General features: G+C 44.2%; 1 protein-coding gene across 3 annotated transcripts; it reads right to left on the bottom strand.

The window, feature by feature from the left end:
* Nucleotides 1–21177, bottom strand: POM121C (POM121 transmembrane nucleoporin C). Of its 3 annotated transcripts, XM_065892242.1 has the most exons (13): nt 20609–21177; nt 19443–19658; nt 18980–19138; nt 17289–17369; nt 15680–15851; nt 6706–6797; nt 5984–6057; nt 4966–5090; nt 4749–4851; nt 4325–4501; nt 1754–3418; nt 454–576; nt 1–98 (listed from the first exon to the last, which is right to left on the bottom strand). In XM_065892242.1, the coding sequence occupies exons 1-13, from the start codon at nt 21175–21177 to the stop codon at nt 1–3; spliced, it is 3654 nt and encodes a 1217-aa protein (XP_065748314.1). The 3 variants fall into 3 exon arrangements, with proteins under 3 accessions (XP_065748314.1, XP_065748315.1, XP_065748317.1); XM_065892243.1 differs by lacking the exon at nt 4325–4501; XM_065892245.1 differs by lacking the exons at nt 4966–5090; nt 5984–6057; nt 6706–6797.
* Nucleotides 21178–24502: the final 3325 nt, after the last annotated feature.

Raw genomic sequence — 24502 nt, 5'->3', positions numbered from 1 at the left:
CTATTTCTTGCGGGTGTGCTGCCTTCGGGCCTGCAGTCGCTGTCGAGCCCCTGGGGTCTTGGATCCCGCACCAATGGAAAAGGAGGGGGCCGCCGATCCTGGAAAGATTCAACAAGATCTCATCAGGGTAGCTGCTACCTGAGAGCAGTCTCTAAAGAACACCGGATGCTGGGAGAAAGCCTCGCCAAGCTCTAGCAATTCTTCCGGGGGAGGGCTTCTTAAAAAGGCAAAATCCCAAGACCACAGAGAGGCTGGGAGCAAGGCCCAGAAAGGCATTTTTACCTGGCGTCCCAGCAGTCTGGCTCCTTCTCATCTCTGCTGCCCAACTCCAAACCTGGCTTGTGCTGGACTCCCAGATGAGCCTCGGAGAGCCGGAGCTGCCAGCCCACCCCACCCCATCTTCAGAGAGGAGATACGCAGGTCACACTGGCAACAAGGAGACTGGCCGCTTACCGAAAGGTCCAACTCCGACAAAGCCTTGGGCGGGTGTTGAGGATGCCCCAAAGGAGAGGCTGCTGCCTGATGCGCCCACCCCAGGAGCAGGGGTGTTCTGACCAAAGGCGGGTGTAGAGGTGCCTAGGATGAAGAGACAGCAGAGAACTGTAGAGACCAGGCCGGTGAGCACAGGGCCTCAAAGCAGAGGGTTATAAGCCTAGTGGGGAGGTCTGCTCCCGGCAGGGCCTTCCCCGCAGGGCCCCTTAGCTCCCATTCAGCCCGCTGGAAGGAGGCCTTAACACGCGTTGCCCCAGGTGGGCCTCCCAGCCTGCTAACAGCTGTGCCGCGGTGGAGACAAGCCCCTCAGGTTGCCTTCTGACCACCTACGGCGTAGGGCCTCTGCATTCCCTTGGCCACCAGACACAGCAGCAGATGACCGTCAGTGGACCGCCACCTGTAGCCTGACCCGGTTACCTCCCTTCCACCAGGACTAGAAGCGTTATGCCTCTTCTCCTTGTTCACTGGCCTCCTCCCCTCCACCCGGTGGGTCCCCTGATCTCCCCCCGGGGCCCACTGGGACTCAACCACCAGAAAACGCCCCGCCCTCACTGAGTGCTGCCATCCGCACCAGTCCCGTGGGGAAGGCCGCCTGCTCTCCCAGCTCTTCCTCCTCCCGGGGTGGGGGTGGGGGGCCGGGCTGGGGCGGGCGTCTTTCTGGCTTCCTGGGGCCCGGCCTGGTCCCCGTCTCTCCCTCCACTCCCACCTCCCCTGCAGGCACTGCACTGGCTCCCCGCTTGCCACCGCAGCAACTCCGGCTCCTGCTTTTCCTCAGCCTCAGAGAACCTCCGGGCCACCGCCCCTGCTGCTTTACTTGGTGAGTTGCAACAGGCGGGCCTTGCTGGCTACCACTTATTTTAGGTCTGTATCTCGTAACTGAACGGTGCTGGGGAAAAAGAACGGTGCCGACTGGCCTCACTGTAACTTCACAAGCACGCTTTTCCAGACTCAAAGCTGCCTGCGATCCCATCCCATCTTCTCCCCAGCTCCAAAGTGACCACTTTCAACAGGCCCTGCGGTGCCCTCACACACACCTCCCCCCAGCCACAGCCCAAGCTCTTCTTGTCAGTCTCGGAGGTTAGATTTGTTACTTCCTCAGAAAGGCATCCCTCCACAGTCATTAATCACATACTTTTATCAAGACATTTATTGCTACCTGACACACTATTTACACATTTAACACCTGTTTCTTCACTACCACAACATAAAGCTCCCCAAGAGCACACGCCGCACAGCAGACCAAGTCAACTCCTGACCTTACCTCCAAACACAGGTTTGCTGTCCGGCGTGCTGGCCACGTTGAAGGCAAAGGGTGTGCTCTGGCTGGGCGCGCCCAAGCTGTTCTGACTCAAGCCTCCCCCGAAAGGGGTCGTGCTGCCAGTGGTCCCACTTTGTCCTGCTCCAAAGCCGAACGCTCCAGAGGCAGAGCTGGAGCCTGGGGTGGCCGCACTGATCCCAAAGCCCCCACCGCCGGCTGGGGCTGCCGGTGCCCCAAATGTGAAGGGCGATGGTGTCGTGCTGCCGAACACCGAGCTACTGGTCCCACTGCTGGCGGTCTGGGTTGTAGCTCCAAAGCCAGAGGTGGTGGCTGCACCGAAGGAGAAGGCAGCTGTGGTGCCACCAAAGGCTGGCTGGGTGCTGGCAGGGGTGCCAAAGGCAGAGGCCGTGGCCTTCAGACCACTGAAGGCCGACTGCGCGGTGCCACCAAAGGCTGGCTGGGCCGGGGCTGGCGCTGGAGCCGCAGTCGGGGCCGGGGCTGCAGAGTTTCCAAAAGTGAAAGAGCTGCCGAAGCTGGGGACAAGGGCCGACTTGGCAGCCCCCTGCTGCTGCCCATCCGCAGCCCCGAAGGCGGGCTGGGGGTTGGCTCCTGGGTAGGACGAGGGAGGTGGCTTGGCGCTCGAGCCGAAGGGAATGTTGAACGCTGGGGCGGTGGCGCTACTGAACGTCAGCGTGGGCTGGCTGCTGCTGACTGGGGCTGAGGCGGTGAGGGTGCTGCCAAAGCCACTAAAGCTGGCTGTGCTGCTGCTGCTGCTGCTGCTGGGGGCGGTGTGGGCGGCACTGGGAAGGGATTGGCCAAAGGTGGCGACTGCTGTTGAAGCGGGCATGGCGGGAGGCTTGCCAAATTGGAATATGGGGCCCACGGCTGGGGTGAAGCTGGCACCAGAAGCAGGGGGAGTCCCAAAGAGGAAGGGCTGGGAGGCGGAAGCGGTGGTGCTAGTCACGCTGCTCGGGGTGCTGGCTGCGGTGCGCACACCGAAGCTGAACGCGGGCTTCGGAGCAGAGTCTGCGGAGGCGCTGGCTGTGGTCATGGACACCACTGCAGAGGTGGCGCCAGCCTGGCCGCTGAAGAGAGGGGCGCTCGTGGTAGTGGCTGGAGTAGCCGTTTGCTTGAGGGAGAAGGGAGTTAACATGGGCACAGATGCAGGTGGCCCCATGTTGCTAAAGATAGGCTTGAAAGTGAGGGGTGGGCTGCTAGTCGTCATGGGGACGGCTGAGCTGGAAGATGCCGTGGCTGTGACCTTGGAAGGGCTAGAGGGCAAGGGGCCCTCATTCTCGCTTTTAGGTGGGACCACAAAAATGGGCTTGAACATGGGAGATGCTGAAGACACAGCAGGGGCCGCAGAGGCAGGAGGGTTAACAGGTGGGGTGCTCAGCATTCCAAACAGAATACTCTGCTTGGGGCTGGGAGATGGGGCGGATGGGGCTTGGGATTTGGCAGATGTCTCAGCCTGAGGGTCCGGAGGTGACTTGGCGTCAGTGACTGGTCCTGGGGAAGAAGCAGGGGTCAGTCCCAAGAAAGTGGTGGTAGATTTGGAGTCTTCGGAGGTGCCTGGAAGGGGTGCTGACTCTGAAGAGCCCAGAGGGGCCAGAGGGCTGGGTGTCTTTGGAGGCGAATGGGCCACAGTGGTTGCCACGCCAGCAGATTCTGGGAAGAAGAGTAGAGAAAGTGAATTTGGAATATCTCAAACATGACGCAGTGTTCAATGCCTAGCACAGTGCTAGGGATTCAACAGTCAACAATTATGACTAAATCTATACCACAGGCCTTTAAACTGTTCACTCCTGAAAGTCAAAGAAGTATTCATAATTTCTACCCTTCACAGGTCATAAGAAAAACAGAAGAGGATAAAACTTGGCCCAGTTGGGGGTTAAATGTGTAGAAACTAAGAAAAATCCAATTACCTGAACTCAAGTCCAATTAATTATGTAGATATACCTTATTCATCTAACAAAGATGTACTGTATTACATTCACCCACCAGGCGCTAAGTACAGAGCATATGGCCATGAATGAGACGGTCTCTGCCCATGAGCCCTGGGAGGGGCTGAATACCTAATACATTCTACACTATGATGAAGTGCAGTAGAGGAGTGTGTATATATGCAGTGCCAGGAAGGCAAGGGGCTGGAACAGCCAGCAGGTCCTTGGAAGCCTATTACCTTGTGCCTGCCGTCTAGCAAGCATGTGACAAGACACCTTAACCATGTGACCGTTTATACTTCAGGGACACCTCATGAGGTGAGCACTGTTCTTATTTTACAGATGAAAACAACAAGGCTCAGAGCAGCTAAGGGACTGGGTTTCAAATCAAGAGCTATTTGACTACCAAAGCTAAGCTGCCTTCCCCAGCTTCAAGTGTCGCAGCCCTTCCCTAATATGTCCTGATTACAGATTTCTAAGGCTCTTAAGCCTGCACCAGCTCAGGTTTGGGAAGTCAGAATAGGTTCAACCTTTACAGCAATTTCCAGCAACTGATGGGCATGGTGCTTTTACTTCCATCTAAACAAAGGCTGATGTCATTACGTGCTCTAAAGTAAGCTCTCCCACTCACCAGGGAGGGATGGTAGGCCTGGGGAATTCTGCATCTTCTTCAAGCTCTCCAACAGTGGGTTAGTGCTTGGGGCTGGGAGGGAGGATGGGGATGAAGCAGTCCCAGCAGCAGGCAGGGTAAAAGTGAAAGAAGACTGACTGGTAGGTGGGTTCTCAGTGACAGAGTTTGAGGCAGCATCTAGGGAAGAAAGAAAAGATGCCATTGTCCTCCCTTGTTTGGGAATTCTTTCCAGTGGCATATCACGGAGCACGGGGAGTTCAGGGCCTCAGGACGAGTCATTTAGAAAGGCTTCCCTTCAGTCTCAAGGCTCACTGTTCTCCAGATTCCACTGAGGACCCAAATGGACTTCCTAGATGAGACAGACCAAAATAAAACCAAAGGAAACAAACCCTCTCGGGGTGTGAAACTGATCTACATTCCTTACCAGTCTTATCCTCCAAGACCTTGTTAAACCACTGTAAAGAAGCTTTCTTTTCCAAGTCTAAGTCTTCAGCAGTGATTGAATAACCAAGCTGGGGAGGTGGAGGCTACCAAAGAGAAAAAGAAGTTGTCAGTCAGGAGAAACTGGAAGAATCCTATATTTAGCCTTCCTAAGACAGAGTTAAGTGGGGGTGGGCAGAGGTAGATGGACAAGACCATACCAAGGTCAGCTGGTCCCCTCGCCTGGAGGGCAGCAACTGAACCTTCCGTTTGCGCCGCCCAGAGCTGCCAGGTGTTGATGGGGAATTCCACGGGTTCTGTTTCTTACATGTGGTTTTATCTGCAACTAAAAAAAAAGAAAGACTTGTTTTCTTCCTCCTCTCTGCCAGAAATGGATAGGTTTGTCTATCCCGTTTTTTTAAATTTTGTTTTGTTTTGTTTTTTTTGCGGTACGCGGGCCTCTCACTGTTCTGGCCTCTCCTGTTGCGGAGCACAGGCTCTGGACGCGCAGGCCCAGCGGCCATGGCTCACAGGCCCAGCTGCTCCATGGCATGTGGGATCCTCCCGGACCGGGGCACGAACCCGTGTCCCCTGCATCGGCAGGCGGACTCTCAACCACTGTGCCACCAGGGAAGCCCTATCCCGTTTTTAACATTGAGTTTTCAATGGGTATCTCTGAAAGATTCGATCTTCCATGATTTTGGGCTCTTGGATGGTGTCTGAAAGATTATATAGTCAAGGGCTTCCCTGGTGGCGCAGTGGTTGGGAGTCCACCTGCCGATGCAGGGGACACGGGTTCGTGCCCCGGTCCGGGAGGATCCCACATGCCGCGGAGTGGCTGGGCCCATGGGCCATGGCTGCTGGGCCTGCGCTCCGCGGCGGGAGAGGCCACAACAGTGAGAGGCCCGCGGCCCGCGTACCGCACAAAAAAAAAAAAAAAAAAAAAAAAAGATTATATAGTCAAGAGGATATAAAGGCAGAATTGCTCCAAATGCAGGTATACAACTGCTTGCTGGACAATAATTATCTGGATTGGTCACAGATACCTCAACCTAAGCTTATCTGTAGCCAACCATTACCACACGTTATACTGTACCTGTCTGTGTCACCTTTCTCCCTTACCTGACTATAAATTTCTGAAGGACAGAAACTCTTGTCTCTGTATCTAACAGGCCGTCCACAAGGCAACGCTCAACACTTCCACCACCAAAAGCCACTCTAGTGCATTCATCAACTTACCCTTTTCTCCCTGGGACTCCTTGTCTGTTACCAATGGAGTTGAAGAACTAGAATGATGAGAAGGCTCCTCTTCTCTGTAGGAGGAAAAGGCAGAATTAAGTTTAAGGAAGACTTGCTGACAAAAAGTACTGGATAACTTCTTATACCTGCTTACCTACCAACTGGTCTAGAAAACCATGATATAAGACCTCAGTATGCCAGGAGAAAAAATAAAAGAAGTCAAAAGAAAATTCCAACAGAAAAGAATGGAGGCAGTTCATGGAAACCAAGGAGGAACCTTTGTCTTACAACAAGCACAAATCAGTGATCTTCAAAACCTTACTTACAACCCACCAAGTCCCTGAAAGTTCTAGTCACAGATCTTATCCCTAACAGAATGACATTCAACTTGACTGTAGGTACCTAGAAGGTCAGCTGGAGTCAAAAACATGGAAGTCTGCTGCCCGATGACGTCGTTCGCTCTGTTCCTTCTATTCTGTATGGCCTCTACTCTTGCACCCCTGTCACTCACGCTACAGTGTGAGGAAGAGAGCCAGAGGCCTCTACAGTTGGTACAAAAGAACTGTAAGAGATGAGAGCGATTCAGGCGGGTCCTTCCCTGTCCTCTAGATGTTAATTTCTTTGATCCTCCAAATCAGAGTTGCAGAAAGCCTAACAGCCGAGTAAACGTCCCTGTTTTCCTGACCACTCAGTAATCCACGCAGCAAACAATAATGGAGTACCTTATTTTCTTCGCTGGCCGCTCTGGTGTCTGGGAGCGGGATGAGGCTGGGCTAGAGAAGGGAGATGAACCGGGTCCACTCCTCTTCCACAGCTAAAAGGCAAACACAAATAACGTGACTGACCCTAGTTGACAGTTTATCATCTGACCTTCAGTATAATGCCGTGGTTCTATTCATCACTGCGTATAAAATCTCCTTTTAGGTAACTAAAAAAATATTTCTTTGTGAAGGAAGGCTCCTGAAAAGAAAGTCAATTGCCAGTATTAACTACAGGAGAAAAAGCCTGAAAAACTAACGGAACGCTAACTAATAAATGTAGAAGGAATGAATGTACTTTTGGCGTATATTAAAAAGGGGACTGTCACATTCAGTAATGGTTTAGAGCTATGATGTGCACACACGTTTACTCTATATTGTCTGTGGAAATGATAAAAGTAAATTAAACTGTTCCAATGAAGATAAGCTAATAAACTAATTTAGTTTTGCTCTCATTAAATTTTCAGTTTTACTTTATTAACTTTATTTTTTAAAAATATGCGATCATGGGGCTTCCCTGGTGGCGCAGTGGTTGAGAGTCCGCCTGCCGATGCAGGGGACACGGGTTCGTGCCCCGGTCCGGGAGGATCCCACATGCTGCGGAGCGGCTGGGCCCATGGGCCATGGCCGCTGGGCCTGCGCGTCCAGAGCCTGTGCTCTGCAACGGGAGGGGCCGCGGTGGTGAGAGGCCCGCGTACCGCAAAAAAAAAAAAAAAAAAATATATATATATATATATATATATTATATATACACACACACACACATATATACGATCATGACATCTATGACTTTTGCAGCATCAGTGGTATTTATCGTTATAATTATCCATGCATCTGTCTCTTCACCAAGTGGAGTCCCCTGATAGCAAAGGTAGTCTGTTTTCATCTCTGCCTCCTTCGAAGGGGCCTAGCAGCAAAGTACTTGACAAAGAGCAAGCTCTCTGCAAATAGGTTCACTGTCTCTGGCCTATTTACAAAGATACTGAACCATTACCATAGGCAATTTTCCTATTGAGAAGCTTCTAGTGATTTCTTACTCAGTAAAATTGTATCATATAAGCACAAACAGGGAGGAAACAATACTTCATAAAAATTTTAAAAAGGTAAAGAGGGTTTTAAATCAAAGACAGGTGGTAAAGCAGTAGAGTAGTTCCATAAGACTAATGTCAGGAAACGGAGACTCAGAATAAGCTTGAGGAAAAAGCTGAAATCAGTAATAGTTTTTTACGTTATGCTCAGGTAAATAACGAGAAAGGACAGCCACCTGAAAAAACAACAAGTGCTTAGGCCTCACACCTGTATTTTTAACGAAGTGCCAAAGGTGATTCTAACCTTTAGCCAGGGTGGAAGACAACCTGGTTCAACAATTAGGAGGAAAATGTTCTATCTCTACTTCATAGACTATACACACATACAATCCAGGTGTCATAAAGAACTATTTAAAAAAACCAAATGAGCTCTTAAATAACTTGGGGTAGGGAAAAGACTTTCTATTCCAGAAACAAAGGAAAGAAAACTGACAGACTGTCATAGGACAACTAAGAACCTCTCTAAATAAAAATGTCTCCATGTGGGAAGGAGACTTTACTATATACTCTGTACCATCTGAATTTTCAACCACAGTAATGTTTCCATAAACTAGAAATAAAAGGTATGTGGACAGGAAACAAAAACACTCCAAAATGAAATAAAAACATAACCAGAAACAAAATTAAAAGGTAGATATATTCAACTAAAGTGATAAGTTAATATCCTTAACATGTAAAAGTGAAAGTCTTGCAATTCCATATAAACATATCAAATGAAAAGTGGGCAAAGGCTATACCAAGGCAAGTCATAAAAAGAAACAGTCGGGCTTCCCTGGTGGCGCAGTGGTTGAGAATCTGCCTGCCAATGCAGGGGACACGGGTTCGAGCCCTGGTCTGGGAAGATCCCACATGCTGCGGAGCGACTAGCCCCGTGAGCCACAATTACTGAGCCTGCGCGTCTGGAGCCCGTGCTCCGCAACAAGAGAGGCCGCGATAGTGAGAGGCCCGCGCACCGCGATGAGGAGTGGCCCCCACTTGCCGCAATTAGGAGAAAGCCCACACACATGAAAGAAGACCCAACACAGCAAAAATAAATAAATAAAAAAAAAAAAAAAAAAAAAGAAACAGTCAATCTATGTATCCAGCAGTCAATTTAGTTCTGCACTCTAATTCCATTTTTGCCAAGTTCCTATTTCATAAGGTACTCTCCTTTATACTTTACAAATACAAGCAAGGCCATTCCCATCATCAAGAAATTTACAATCTAGAAAAGAGATAGGATGGTACACAAATTGACTATAATAGACAAGAGATGAATGAAGTCTCTAAAAAGGAGTCCAAGAAGAGAGAGATTATGCAGAGTTCGGTTAGAAGAATAATAAAGGATGAAGGTGACATTTGTGATGGTCCTTCATAATCTGACAAAAACACCTGAAGAAAGACAAACTTTATAGGCTTGCAGTAGGATGGACACATGATTCCGGATGGAGAACAGGACAAGAAAAGGCAACAAAGCAGGAAGGAATTAGGTGCTCTTACAAGATAACAAATATGCTGCTTTGACTTAAATATAGGGTATATGTAAAGGAATAATAAGGGACAGGGTCAGAACTGCAAGCTAGGGTTCTGAGGTTTTGAAGGCCAGGGTTACTATTCCTACTTTGGAAAATGACAAGTCTTATATAAGACTTACGAAGATATCAATGTCACGCACAACAAGATCTAAGGACAGTTCACTTTCTCTAATTGGCACCAGTCTAATATTTGTAATGATTTTATAATATCAAAGTTAGAACTTCTAGTCTGGGTAGCTGTGGGTTGGGTATATACTACTGTTCCTCTGGAAAAATACAATTAAGTCAAATATCTCTACTACCACTTGCACCAAATAGAAGGGCTGTCATCTCTGTTGACTACTGGGGATGTTTACTGCTTCAGTACACATTTCTTTGAAAGAGAAGTTTCAACATAAAGAACTTTCATATTACTCTAATCTCCGCTTCCAAAGATTCCCTTACTTTCCTGATAATTTAAAATAACTCATGCCATGGACCATTTCAAAGATAATTATGATCAAAATTGAAAGTACACTATGCTTTCCGTTCTAGAACTTCTCCTTCTGACAGCATTATATATTCAAATATCACACACAAGCAGGGGACTGGTAACTACTTGCAATAACACATCCAGAAGCTATGAGTGTCAGTGAGTATATTACTTGCCGTAGTGACGTCACAGGCTCTACCAGGGGTGAGGGTGCTTTAAAACAAAATCTGACCATGTTTCAGGCTATGGGTTTGTTTGTTTGTTTTTTAATGCATAAGCACCATTTATTTAGTTTTTATTGATATATAGTTGATTTATAATGTTTCAGGTGTATAGCAAAGTGATTCAGTTATATATACATATATGTGTGTGTATACATTCTTTTTCAGATTCTTTTCCATTATGAGTTATTACATATTGACTACGTTGTTTCAGACCAACCCTGCTGTGGAGGACAAACAAAAAATGCTGAAGAAAATATAAAATACGTATGTTTGAAGGTGTGGTGGTATGGAGAGCTACCAAGGCAGTGAGACACTGTGGAGGTAAGACAGAGGAGAGGAGCCAGCAGGTGAGGAGCCTCAGGGCGACTGCTCCTTCCAAAAGTAAAAGCTGCAGTTGAGAGGCTGAGAAAAGCTTTTGGCAACCCCGTAGGGCTGGGAAGACAAAAACCGGAATTCAGGGCTTTGCAAAGTAGAGGGGCCCTAATATACACCTTAGGCTTTTGGTTCGAATCCCAAAGGCTACATAGTAGGGTACAGGGCAAATCAGAAATAAACCAGCCCTCACAAGAACTGACAACCAACTCAGAATCATGTCAATTCCAACGGTACAGGGGTAATCTGTCCCAATCTTAGCTGCCTGCCAGAGGCAAAAGACAGACCTCTTTGGAGGAAGATACTATCATTCAGAGCTTCAAGTCATTGTCCCCCCACCCCTCCAATGTCTGACAGTAAAACGAAACAACAAAGAAGTATGTAAGAAGATAATATTCAAGGACTTCCCTGGTGGTGCAGTGGTTAAGAATCTGCCTGCCAATGCAGGGTACATGGGTGACAGCCCTGGCCCTGGTCCAGGAAGATACCACATGCCGTGGAGCAACTAAGCCTGTGCGCCACAACTACTGAGCCTGCGCTCTAGAGCCCGCAAGCCACAACTACTGAGCCTGCGTGCTACAACTACTGAAGCCCACATGCCTAGAGCCCGTGCTCTGCAAGAAGAAAAACCAACGCAATGAGAAGCCCGTGTACCAAAACGGAGTAGCCCCCGCTCACAGCAACTAGAGAAAGCCCGCGTGCAGTGACAAAGACCCAACATAGCCAAAAATAAATAAATTTTAAAAATTAATTTCTAAAAAACTAAAAAGAAAAATCAATACTAGAATTAAAAAGAAAAAAACTGTTATTATTGTAGACAACATGATGTACATACAAAAATCCTAAAGAATATACAGATGAATATTCAGAATTTAGCAAATTTTCTGAATACAAAAATCAGTTGTATTACTATATATCAGTAACAAATTTCTAATATGCTATTTATAATAGCATCAAAAACATGTACCTAGGAATAAATGTAATAAAAAATATGTAAAACCACTGCACAGGTAAGTTAAAGATGATGTAAATAACTGAAGACTACCCCATGTGCATGGACTGGAAGATTCAATATTGTAAATGTCAACTGTCTCCAACATAACTGGTAGATTAAAGGCAATCCCAATCAATATCTTAGCAAAGTTTCTGGTATGGAAATTGACAAGATGATAAAATTATACAGAAATGCAAAGGGCCAAGATCCAAGACAATTCTGAAGAGGAATGAGAGAAATGAGAAAGTTGGATGACTTACTCTACTAGATATCAAAACTTAAAGACTGTGTGGCACGGGGCAGAAAAACAGACTAGTGCAACAAAACAGAATCTATCCACAGAAATGGATCTACAGATATACTGACACAAATTATGACAAAGGTGGTGCTGCAGAGCAATAGGAAAAGGATGGGCCTTTCAATAAACGTTGCTGAGTCAAACAGATATTTAGATGGAAAAAATACTAATTTTGATCCCTACCTTACATCACACATAAAAATCAATTTCAAGGGCTTCCCTGGTGGCGCAGTGGTTGAGAGTCCGCCTGCCGATGCAGGGGATGCGGGTTCGTGCCCCGGTCTGGGAAGATCCCACATGCCGCGGAGCGGCTGGGCCCGTGAGCCGTGGCCGCTGAGCCTGCGCGTCCGGAGCCTGTGCTCCGCAACAGGAGAGGCCACAGCAGTGAGAGGCCCGTGTACCGCAAAAAAAAAAAAATCAATTTCAAGAGGATTATAGATCTAAATTTAAAAAGGAAAAATAATAAAGCTTCTAGAAAGTAGCATAAGACAATATCATCATGACCTTAGGCAGGCAAAGACTTCCTCAACAGTACACAAAATACACTAACCATAAGTGAAAAGGACGAAATGGTGAGCCACAGAGTAGGACACTTACTTGTTGCAACACATATAATTCACAGAGACCTTGTATATAGAATATATAAAGACCTTACAAAAATCAGTAAGAAAAAGACAGACAACCTAATAGAAAAGAGCCAAGAAACTTGAACAGGCCCTTCATAAAAAAGGACATACAAATGGCCAATGAACAGTTGATACCTCTATTTCATTATTAGAGAAATACAAATTAAGACCACAATGAAATACTACTTCACACTCACTGGAATGGGTAATTAAAAGAGATAGGCAACACCAAGTGTTAGTGAAGATGTATAAACACAGGAACAAAATCTCATACTGCGCTGGTAGGAGAATCGACGGAAACATCACCTTAAAAAGAATTATACAGGGAATAACCCTAGACCACTGGTGGCCCAGTGGTTAGGACTCTGCACTTCCAGTGCAGGAGGCACAGGTTCGATTCCTGGTTGGGAAACTAAGATCCCACAAACTGTGCAGTACAGGGGAAAAAAAAGACTTATACAAAGCAGCACTATTCACAACAGCCAAGACATGGAAACAACCTAAATGTCCATCAACAGATGAATGGATAAAGAAGATGTGGTACATATGTATACAATGGAATACTACTCAACCATAACAAAGAACGAAATAATGCCATTTGCAGCAACATGGATGCAACTAGAGATTATCATACCAAGTGAAGTCAGAAAGACAAATACCATATGATACCACTTACATGTGGAATCTAAAATATGACACAAATGAACCTACCTATGAAACAGAAACAGAATCACAAACAGAGAACAGACTGGTGGTTGCCAAGGGGGAGGAGGTTGGGGTTAGCAGATGGAAGCTTTTATATACAGGATGAATAAACAACAAGATCCTACTGTATAGCACAGAGAACTATATTCAATATTCTATGATAAACCATAACAAAAAAGAATTTTTTAAAAAAAGGATGTATATTATGTATAATCATCACTTTGCTGTGTAGCAGTAATTAACACAACATTGTAAATCAACTATGCTTAAATTAAAAAAAAAAACTTATATAAGAATGTCCATAGCAGCATTATGCATAACAGCTCCCAACGAGAAACTCAAATGTCCAATGGTAGAATGGATAAATTAATTGTGGTATATTCATATAATGGAACAGTATTCAGCAATGAAAATGAAAGACCTATGACCACATGCAACAACATGAATGAATCTCACAAGTAAAATGTTGAATGAAAGAAGCCAAACACAGAAGAAAGCATATTCTGTTTCCATTTATATAAAATTCAAAAACAGGGAAAACTATATATGATGCTAATATTGAGGAAGGAAGAAGGGAAGAAGTAGTGACTGTGAGTGGGTATGAGAGGGGCTTCTGCATGTTGAAAAGGATTTATTACTTGACCTGGGTGGTGGTTACATGGTACATCTGTATTTGTTTTTCAGCACATTATACTCTAGTTTTAAAACAGCCGTTAGACAGATTACATGACATGGAATGCTATGCAATATATAATGACTAAAAAAGATGTAGAAAAACCATATATGCTATGGTTCCATTTTGTTAAACAGACCAGAAATCTTGTGTATCATCTGTGTTTACATACAGAGTAGGAATGTTAACAATAGGTGCCTATGGGATGGACACTAAGATAGCCAGGACAGGGGAATTTTTACTTAACGGTTATTTATACTTAAAAAAAATTCTGAAACCAGGAAAGGTAATATTGTAGCACATGTTACAAATTCCAACAAGAATTCAGTAAAAAGTTTCCTTCCTATCCAATAGTTATTACAGTTTCTAACATATCCTGTCAACATTATTCTATGCACATCAAAAGATTAAAGAAACCAGCAGCATGAATAGAGGACACTATACACACAGTTCTGCACCATGCTTTTTAAATATAATATTTTGAGCTCGTTCATATCAGTGCCTATTAAAGCTGCCTTACTGTTTTTAACAGTTACACAGTATTTCAACTTATGGAAATAATGTAAGTCATTCAACCAGCCCCTTAAAAAGGTATGTTTACATTGTTTCCAAGCTTCTGCAAAAATAATGCTACAATCAACATCCTTGTATATGTCTTTGAGTATATGTGTAGGGTTAATTCCTAAAAGTAAACCTGCTGGATCAAAGGGCATGTGCATCTCTAATGCTAATAACAATGGCCACACTGCCCTCTAGGGAACTGTACCAACTGATGCTCCCACTTGTGAGACCTAAGTTTCCCCACCAGGGATCCAAACCAGGGCCCCCGGCAGTGAAAGCACCGAGTCCTAACCACTGGACCACCAGGGAATTCCGAGAAGCCTGCTTTTGCAAACATTTATTTTTATGGTTTCTATTTTACATTTAAATCTTTAGTTCATTTGGAATATGTTTCTCTAGTACTGTATATGAAAAGCTGCTCAAACTCACTCATAAGAGACACAAATTAAATACTATTCCTCACCTATCACACTCATCTTTCATTTATATTACTGTAAGAGCCTTCTGGATTGATTAACTTATCTCAAAATTTTTCTCCCCTTGAAAATCTTCCTCCACACATGCTTTATTTTTTCCTAGCTACAATATATTGGGTACCCACTTATTAACAGGCACTGTAATGGGTACTTTTCAAACACTACCTTCAGTCTTTACAACAATGATTTAGAAATGAGACAAAGAGAGTTTAAGTGATTTACTTGCCCAAGGCCCCAGAGCTACTAGGTATCAGAGCCAAGACTGGAACCCACATCTGTCTGGTAGCAAAGCTTGCTCTGTTCCCTAGGCTATACTACATCCTCTTTCTAAAAAAGAATTACAACCACTTCTTTTTTTTTTTTTTGCGGTACGCGGGCCTCTCACTGCTGTGGCCTCTCCTGTTGCAGAGCACAGGCTCCGGACGCACAGGCTCAGCGGCCATGGCTCACGGGCCCAGCCGCTCCGCGGCATGTGGGATCTTCCCGGACCAGGGCACGAACCCGCATCCCCTGCATCGGCAGGCGGATGCTCAACCACTGCGCCACCAGGGAAGCCCCAACCACTTCATATTTTTAAAACTTTCATTAAATTCTCAATGCCTATGGGATAAATTTCTTTTATGATCCAATGCAATCTGGAGTCAATCTACCTTTTGATTAAATTAATATCATTTACTGAATTATTCGTCCTTTGCCCATTTGTCTTGTATCAGGTTTCCACATATGATTGCTTTACTTTTTGGGCTTTCTATTCTGTTCCACTGGTCTATAGTTATCACTCAAGGGTTTGTATCTTCTGTTAGTGGTAATCCCAATATCTGACAGACAGAAGATATCTACAGATAACCAGGTAGTAACTACCAGGTAGTAAACACTGGCTGATCGATTAATTAATGCTAGGAACCCATTTCTCCCACAGCGCAAGACAAATGTACCTGAGAGAGACCTCGAGTAGAACTGTAAGAACTGGCAATGGCATTGCGGCTGGAGCTAGGGATGCCACCTGTGTATGTGCTTGTCAAGGAGCTCATAGAAGAGGTGCGCGATCTCTTATTCGAGTGATCATCTGAGCTCTGGGAATTGAGACCTCTCTTCAGAGACCCAGGCCTAATAAAAAGGGGAAAATATAGTTAGATGTATTATTAAAGACATTCTTTTAAGGCTTTGTCCACGGACACAAAATCTTCCTTAAAAAAAAAAAAAACTTAAAGAGCATAATGCTGTTAATTTTATTATTAACAGTTTGGCTAAATATATCTGACAGTCAAGAAGAGAAAGCCAAATATTTTAAATCAAATATATGAGTGCACTGATATAATATTCTAGAAAATGCACACTAATCTACAATGACAGGAAACAGATCAGCAGATACCTGGAGATGCGGACAGGATGGAGGGAGGCATTACTCAGGGGCGTGGGGAAACTTTTGGAGGTGATGTTTACATTCATTATCTTGACTGCAGTGATGGTTTCCAAGGTGTATGCAAGTCAAAACTTATCAACTTGTACACTTTGAACAGGTAGTTTATTATTCGCCAATTATACCTCAATAAAACTGTTTTTTTAAAAAATCAGTTAAGAGAAACCAACCATTTTTTCTCAGCTTCCAAATGAAACAGAAATTCCCTGTACATCTTTCCTGTAGAATAAGTCATCCAACCCCTGTTATGATACTCAACCACGGACCAGTTTATTCTTATACTGGATGAAAATGTATTTCCTCTAACTTTCACCCATGGATACTATTTGGAGCCAAACTGAGCAAACTGTTTTTCTTTTTTCATGTGACAGTCCTTCCATAGTTTGGAGACCATTATCCAAATTTCCTTATTCTCCTTGAGATTTTTCTCCTCTGGGCTAGTATTCATACCCCTTCAAAACTGCCTTACCCACCACCAGCCCATAAAATCTTAGCTGCTCCACTCAGAATGCATTTCAGTTTGTGTACATGCTTACAGTGTAGTACACCAAACCAAACCCACTCCACAGACAATCTGAGAAGAGCTAAGACGAGCAAGACTACCACTCACCGGCCTCATTCTAGTCTTTGTTCTTCTATCAGCACAGACTAGGAGCACATTAGCTTTTTTGACAGCCATAGCATACTGCTGACTCAAATTAAGCATATACGTTACCACAAGGCTTTTCACACATATTGCTGAGCCACTTTTCCTCCCAGCCAATTCCTCCTCAAATGTATTTAAACTCAAATGTAGAGATTTAATATTTATCTTAAATTTCATGTTGTTACATTTTATCCATTGCACAAACCTTGTGATCTTTCTGTTTATATACTTGGTTATTAAATATATTCATAAACCCTCTTAGCCTTAGTGTGTTTTATCCATATCAATGAAAAATTATTAAAAGGAATTAGAAGATAGTTATTGTGGCAAGTTACTCAAAATGTTCCTCTCTGACTTCAAAGATTTGAACCTGAACTAATAAAACAATGCAAAAAAGCAAAGGAAGTCTACAGGACAGTAACTCTGATGATTCCCTTTTTCCAAACAGTCTATATCTCACCCATGGATGCTCACTTACTTAGGCACAAAAGAAGCAGGGACTCCGTTGGCCACCAGGGGCTCAAATGCTGAATGTCCGCTCCCACTGCTATCATGGCGCCTAGACAAATCAAAAAACTCTCAATTAAATGAAGTTACTTTTCTTTCCCCTTAAATCATATTCCCGTATTCTTGGGACCCTATACTATTCCTATGGAGCACAGGTTCCATGCTAGACAAGAAGAGGAATGCTTCAACTCCAAAGATTCCAAAAGGTAAATTTATGCTAACAGTGTCCAGGCAGTAAGAAAAGTATGAAAATACTTCAAGACCTTTTGAACTCTTCAGGTGTATCAATTATTTGCTAACTTCTCACCAAAGTATCAGAATCACAAATTTAACATCCTACCAGCCCCAAACTGAAAACAGAAATAACCCTTTAGGGTTTAACCCACACATCCTATAGTGCTCTAGAGGTTAATATGGCAAGTCTATTAAGGAAAAACTTTACATATCACATACAAGGGCCTATGCATGGTGCACAGAATCATTGCTTATTCCCATCATGGGAAAGATAGTACAGAATCCTCAGTTATAGGCTCACTGGGGTCAAGCAAAACTACCACCCTGCAGAACATGAGAAACCTATCTGCACCTTAAAAATAGTTATTTCTTCTCCCACCTCCACACCTCCCCACCCCCTGCCACTCCTACTTAGTTAGTTGACATTAGCTCAAATTGCTCACTTGTCAATCCGATCTCTAGTCATGATTACGTGATCTTCCCGCTACATACATACACTTGCACTGATTAACATTTCCCTACTCAATTTTGTCACCTACAGTATCAAAGCTGACCAATTTTGAACCTATAGGATATGAACAATCTTCTCTAGGTAATGGGGCCAATGATTTTACATGTGGGGTCCACTGTCTCCTCAGAGAGCACTTCTTTGCCCACCTTATATAAAGAAGCCCCCTTTTCATTACCCTCTGTTATATCACTCTGTTTTTTATCTCTATACACTTATAATTGATAATTATCTTGCTTATTTTATTATACTTATTTTTTGGTCTCTTTTCCTCAAACAAGTCCCATGAGGACTCCATCTTGTTCAAAGCTCTCTCCACTCTACCTAGAATAGGCTCTGGCACATAGTGGGTACTCAATTTATTGAATTAGAAAAATGACTGGACTCCTTAACTTACTCCTTTGCAGCCTGTTAAAGCCTTAACACCCATTTTCATTAAGTTATTGAAAACAAGATAATGAAACTGGTTTTACTCTCATTACTGATAAGTCTACCATACCCTAGTCCTCACTTTTCTTTGCCAAGCACTCCCCTCAGCACAGTCAAAATACTGCAGCTGGTGGTTACCCAAATAATTAAACAGCACGAGATTGTGAGGCGAAGACTTTAAGCATGCTCTCTCAAAAATAAAATTTAACACGTTTGTATCAAAAGTATGAGGCTAACATGGCTAACAGTTATTGGCGTATCTCTAGTACTTACGGAAAAGGTAAATTACAAAATTTATCTAACATGTGTCTTAGGAAATGAACAGCATTAAAGCCCTTGTTACCAAGCTCTTCCATGAAAGCCGAAGAACAGGACCTACTAAGGGTCACAAACTGGAGCTGGCCTTTATATCTTCTGGAGAGTGATCTATATTTCAACAAATCCCGGGAGCCCACCTGAGAGGCCTGTTATTACTCTGTTGGGACTGTTACCTTCTTTTATTTTCCTGGCCATCAGCAAATATTTGGTCCTCCTCCTCCACTGTCCTTTTCTTCCTCTCTTTGAGGGCATTCAGTACTGTCTCCTTTGCACATGGGTCTGGGGCACTAGTTGATGGTGAGGACAGTGTTGAGTTGATAATTTGCTCTCGTCTACAGTGAAAGATAAGATCGCAGCATCAAGATATTTTAATTACCATGGCATATAGCACAGACTTCAGTCACTGGACATCAGAAGCTAACCAACAGGCAAAAGTATAATTTATACACTCACAGAAATTGTCCTTTGCAATTAAAGCTACAATCCAAGGCAAACAAAACAAAAAGATGGTTCAGTTACTAGAATTTGGGATTTCTCATTCAAATAAGCAGCTACTTCTTTTTCTGCTTTGTCACAGGAATAACCAAAGAATAAAGTGGACAAATAGGAGTCTATTCTTCCAACGACAATACTCACATCGGAGAACGCGTCAATTTGCTATCTGGAGGAGCAATCCTCACTGTCACTGGGCTGCACACCATTTTGGAATTACGAGCAGATAGCACAGTCTTCTTGTGATAACCATTCCAGCATACTGTGGGAAGTACCCCCAGCAAGGAATATTGGGTCTGTTGAATTGGATATCTTCTTCGAGGTGTTATTACAAACCGATGTGATAAAGTCCCACAATCCCTGTGAAGAATGGGAGATACCAAAGAAGCTTAAAGGAATGTCAGAAAATTTAAATGACTAAAGAACCACGTGGGTTCAGATATTTTCCAGAGAGTTTAAACCTCTTTCTAAGCAACAAAGAACACATGGTATTTTTATGGCAACTTTGCCCCATTTCGTCTAAGGGCAGAAAGTGACAGCTGCTTACCAGCTGTCCCTACAATGGACTTCAACAATTTGAGAGGGAAATTGAAAACCTTGCCCACACAAGTAAACTACGATGGAAGAAAAGTGTGTGTTAGGATGTGGAGGGAGAACCTTTTCAAGAATGCTTCACTCTTTTATGCTAATCCATCAGTAACATACACTCAAAGTTAAACATTTTTAACACCTAATAACACCTAAACATTCATCTTCTCAAATAAATGTCCTTTTCAAGAATCTAATATTTTCACCAAATTTTTGTATTCTCTTGTATCACTCAGCTATTGGGACTAAATGAAACTGTCTCTTTGATTTGATCATCTTTATCTACCAAGTTTTATCAATCAAAGAGGTGTTTCCTGGGAACACCTCTTTGAGCTCGGCTAACCATAGAATTTCTCTTAGTGGTCCAAAGAAAAAAAATCTAACAAAACATACTCTATGACTACAATCGAAAGATAAAGACATTTTCACCAGAAGTAGGAATACTTAGTGGTTTATCAAGTATTCTGCTAAATCTATACTGTATGAAAATTCAGACAAGTTTAAGAACTAAAAGGAAGGAAACAGCTGTGGCATCACATCTCATTCCAAAGGGTAAAGAGGGGCAGGAGACGACTGACACGCATCAAGGTGTTTAAGATGGCAAAACGACACAGAATCCACTTTGGACTTAATGAAAAAGAAAATCGGATTTGAAAGTCAAGTCCCTAATTCAAAGCCCGTCGACAGAGAGAAGAGTATGAGAAAGATCAGGGTTATCTTACCGGTGGGAAGGCCTCCTAGAGGATCGGAGGAGAGGAGTAGGGAGGAAGGGGTGAACTTGAACGCCACGGGGATGCGCCGACTGAGCGGGCGGCGCGGTGCGGGCGGGTGGGCGTCGGCCCGGCCTCTCCCGCAGGTCCCTGCTCTCCGGGGCGGGGGCAGGCTGCGGGGGGCCTGGTTTGCCCAGGTAACTGCCCAAGAGGAGCAGTTCAGCGGGGTCGGGTCCTTCCAGCAGGCTCCGCGGCTCTAGAAGATTTCCGTTTACTGCCGACTTGGCCGGAGGCGAGGCGAGCAGTGTTCGCTGACGCCTGGCGTTCCGAACCAGCGAGAAGGCGCGCGAACCCCGGGGCTCGCGGCTCAGTCCCCACCAGGCCGCGGTAGCCCCCACAGCCAGCCAGGCCAGCGCAGCCGCCGCCGGCACCAGGTACAGCACGAGGCCGAGCAGCGACAGGACGAGAAGCGCCGCCCCGAACGGCCCGCCGCAGCCCCAGCCCCGGCCCCGGCCGTCCCTGACACTCGCTAACGGCCGCCGTCGGTCGCCTCCTCCAGCCGCCGAAGCCGCCGGAGACATCGCGGCTCCGCGCCGCGGAGAAGACTTAAATATCCCAGCGTGCACCGCGCGTCGCGTCGCGTCACCGCGCGCCGACTGCGTCACTGCGCACGCGACTCGGACGAGCGACTGCGAAGGGAAACGCTACTGCCTGGCGACGCGCTAAACCCGACCCATTTCAGAAAATGCCGCCCCGCTAAACGCCGAGTTGTGATTCTTGTCCCTCGTGTACACCCGCACAGCACCCATCCAGAGGTGAGCCTCTTGGAACAATCTTGTTAGAAATAAAAGCTCCGGAAAGCGACTACTCACGTAATGCTTATTTTCTAGGGGCCTAAACACCCTAGAAGAGATTATCAGGCAATTTCACAATTGCTACCTGAGGCTGCTAGTTTTTTCAGTTACTCAAGTTTTCTGCCAAAGTATAAACTGCTAAAGGGAGTTGACTTCAACAGCAATAGTAAAAATCAAGACCAACCCAAACTATCCACCCTCATTAAATGTGGGTCTGGTACTAATAAATGCCCGATCAAACTGCCTAATAGTCTAATAAACTGCAGATCAGACCTGAAGCTGCAATAGAAGTTTGCATTTCTGCAGTACACATTGATAAAGGGGGGCAATTATCTACCAAATTTCACATTATGCTCCAGAATCGGGTAGATTTTTAGGATTTGTGATCAATTTACCTTTGTTAAGTTTGGTGGCCTGAGAAAGTAGATTAGTGTTTGTCTAGGTCCGGGGCGTGTGCTGGGCATCAGGGGATGGAGAGTGACTACTGAAGGGTAGAGTTTACTTTTGGCGGGGACAAAAATGTTTAAAAATTAGATTATGGTGATTGTTGCACAACCCTGTGAAATTGTATGGTATTTGAATTATATCAATAAAATTATATCAAAAAAAACTTGGTGGTCTGCTAATTCAGGCTTTGGCCTAGCTCAGCTTCCTTGGCCATTCATTCATTGATTTACTCATTCTATTACTGATACACATTAAAGAGAGTAATGGGGGACATTAAAGAGAGTAATGGGGGAAAACACAGGGTCTCTGATCTCTAGAAGCCCTGAGTTTAGTAGGGAAGAAAAATGTGTAAATAGAAAGTTAACAATTCATCGTGGTAAGTGTGATAACAGAGGCACAAAAAGGGAAGGAATGATAAAGGGGAAGATGGGCTGGGAGGTGCTACTTGAGCTAAGAGAACTGGCTTAAAGCAGGTTCAAGGCAGATGAAGAAGGATTTTGCAGAAGCACAGAGATGGAAAGGAGTATGACACAAGAGTTTGCAAACAGTTTGATATGGCTGGAGATTACAATGTTTGGTGGAATAGGGAGGTTGGAAAGATAGGAAAGGCTCAGAAAAAGATGCCTCTGGAGCAACTGGGAGAGATGAGAAAAACAAACAGTTCTTCTCTTCCCTAACACATTGCCAGGGCAATTCTGCTTCTATCTGTTCAATATACTGTAATTTCATATCAAACTTCATTCGAAAAGGAAAGGGTATGGACTGTGTTCCTTAAGAAAAAAATCTTGGGAATTCCCTGGCAGTCCAGTGGTTAGGACTCCGCACTTTCACTGCTGTGCGCTGGGTTTGATCCCTCATTGAGGAGCGAAGATCCTGCAAGACGTGCGGCGCAGTCAAAAAAAAAAATCTCAAACAGTACTGGTATCACTGGAATAGTGGGACAAAGTCAAGGTGCAGTGGGTTAAAGAGTGAATAGAAATGAGGAAATGGAGGCAGCAGCTGTGGACGTCCCATTCAAGAAACTTCAATAAGGGAAGAAGGAAGATAGTATCTTGCTCAGCAAGGGTCCTTTAAATAATCATATACTACTGGTGTTCAAGAGAGGAGCTAGATGTAAAAGCCATCAGTGTACAGATGCCACAAGACTAAGTAAGATTTCTTGGGAATTAATGTAGATAAAGAGGTCCAAGGCCTGAGCCATGGGGCACCCAGTGTTTAGAGGTCAAAGAAATGGATGCACAAAAAGCACAAATCATTTAGCAAAACAAACATAAATATCACTACATTAAAATTTAACACTTCTGTATGGGAAAAGACAGCACAGGCTGCTAAAAGACAAGCCAACACCGGGAAAACACGATTCTAACTCATCTAACCAAAAAAGGATTAGTAACTAGAATTTATTAGGAACTCCTAAGAATCAGTAACAAAAAGATGACCCAATTGTTAAGAAGGACAGTGATATCAAATGCAACTTACTGAATAGGAAATCCAATAGCCAATAATAAATATATACATATGTTCATGTATATATATGTGTATGTATATGCATGTGTGTATATATATATGTACATACACGTACATATATATTTTAACCTCACCAGTAATCTAGGAATGGTTTATCGATGTAACAAGATAACATTTTGCATTCATTTGCACAAGTAGAAAAATGTAATAGTTCAACAAGATCAAATTTTGGTAAGGATGTGGAACAACTGGAATTCATGTGCTGTATGTGGATATGTAAAATGATATAATTTGGAGAGCAATTTGGCAATATCACATAAAGTTGAAATAATGTATCTCATAACCCTGTGGGTACAAAGATAGTCATTGCAGCAGCATTTGTATAATTGACAATTTGAATATATCTAAATGTCTAACGTCTACTAACACAAGAATGGATGAACAGTGGTATAATTCATATAATAAAATACTATAAAAGCAGCTGAAAATTAACAACCTATCCAGCCATGATTAAGTGATACCAGACTAGTCCTCCTGCCATAAACAACTATACAAATGGACAAAAATTTAAGAGGCAACTACTGTGAGAGTATTTCTGGATGAAATAAACACTTGAATTGGTAGACTGAGGAAGGAAGATTGCTCTTTCCACAGTGGGTGGGCCTCAACCAATCCACTGAAGGGCTGAATAGAACAAAAGGGATGAGTCGGAATTCCCTCTGCTTGTCTTTGAGCGGGGACATCAGTCTTTTCCTGCTTTTAGACTTGGACTAGAGCTCAAACTATTGGCTCTTCTGCTTCTTGGACTGGAACTACACCAGCAGCTCTCCTGGGTCTCCAGCTTGCTGACTACAAATCTTGGGACTTCTCAGCTTCCATAATTACATTAACCAATTCCTAATTTCTCCTGTTAGTAATACTACTACTACTACTAATAATAATAAATATGTGTGTGTGTATCTCTATCCTATTGGCTCTGTTTCTCTGGAGAACCCTGAATAATACAGCCAGGCTGTATATGCAGCGTGAGACAACCCGAGGCTCACCAGAAAGCAGGCATATGGGGCTTTCTGGTATATGGGGCTAAGATTAGAACAAAGATACCAGAGTTAGAGCAGTCCTTGGATAAGAGCATTGC

This window comes from Phocoena phocoena, chromosome 15, assembly GCF_963924675.1.
Source record: "Phocoena phocoena chromosome 15, mPhoPho1.1, whole genome shotgun sequence".
Lineage (NCBI taxonomy): Eukaryota > Metazoa > Chordata > Mammalia > Artiodactyla > Phocoenidae > Phocoena > Phocoena phocoena.
The sequence above is the reverse complement of the archived record's forward strand: the minus strand, read 5'-3'. Positions and strand labels throughout refer to the sequence as shown.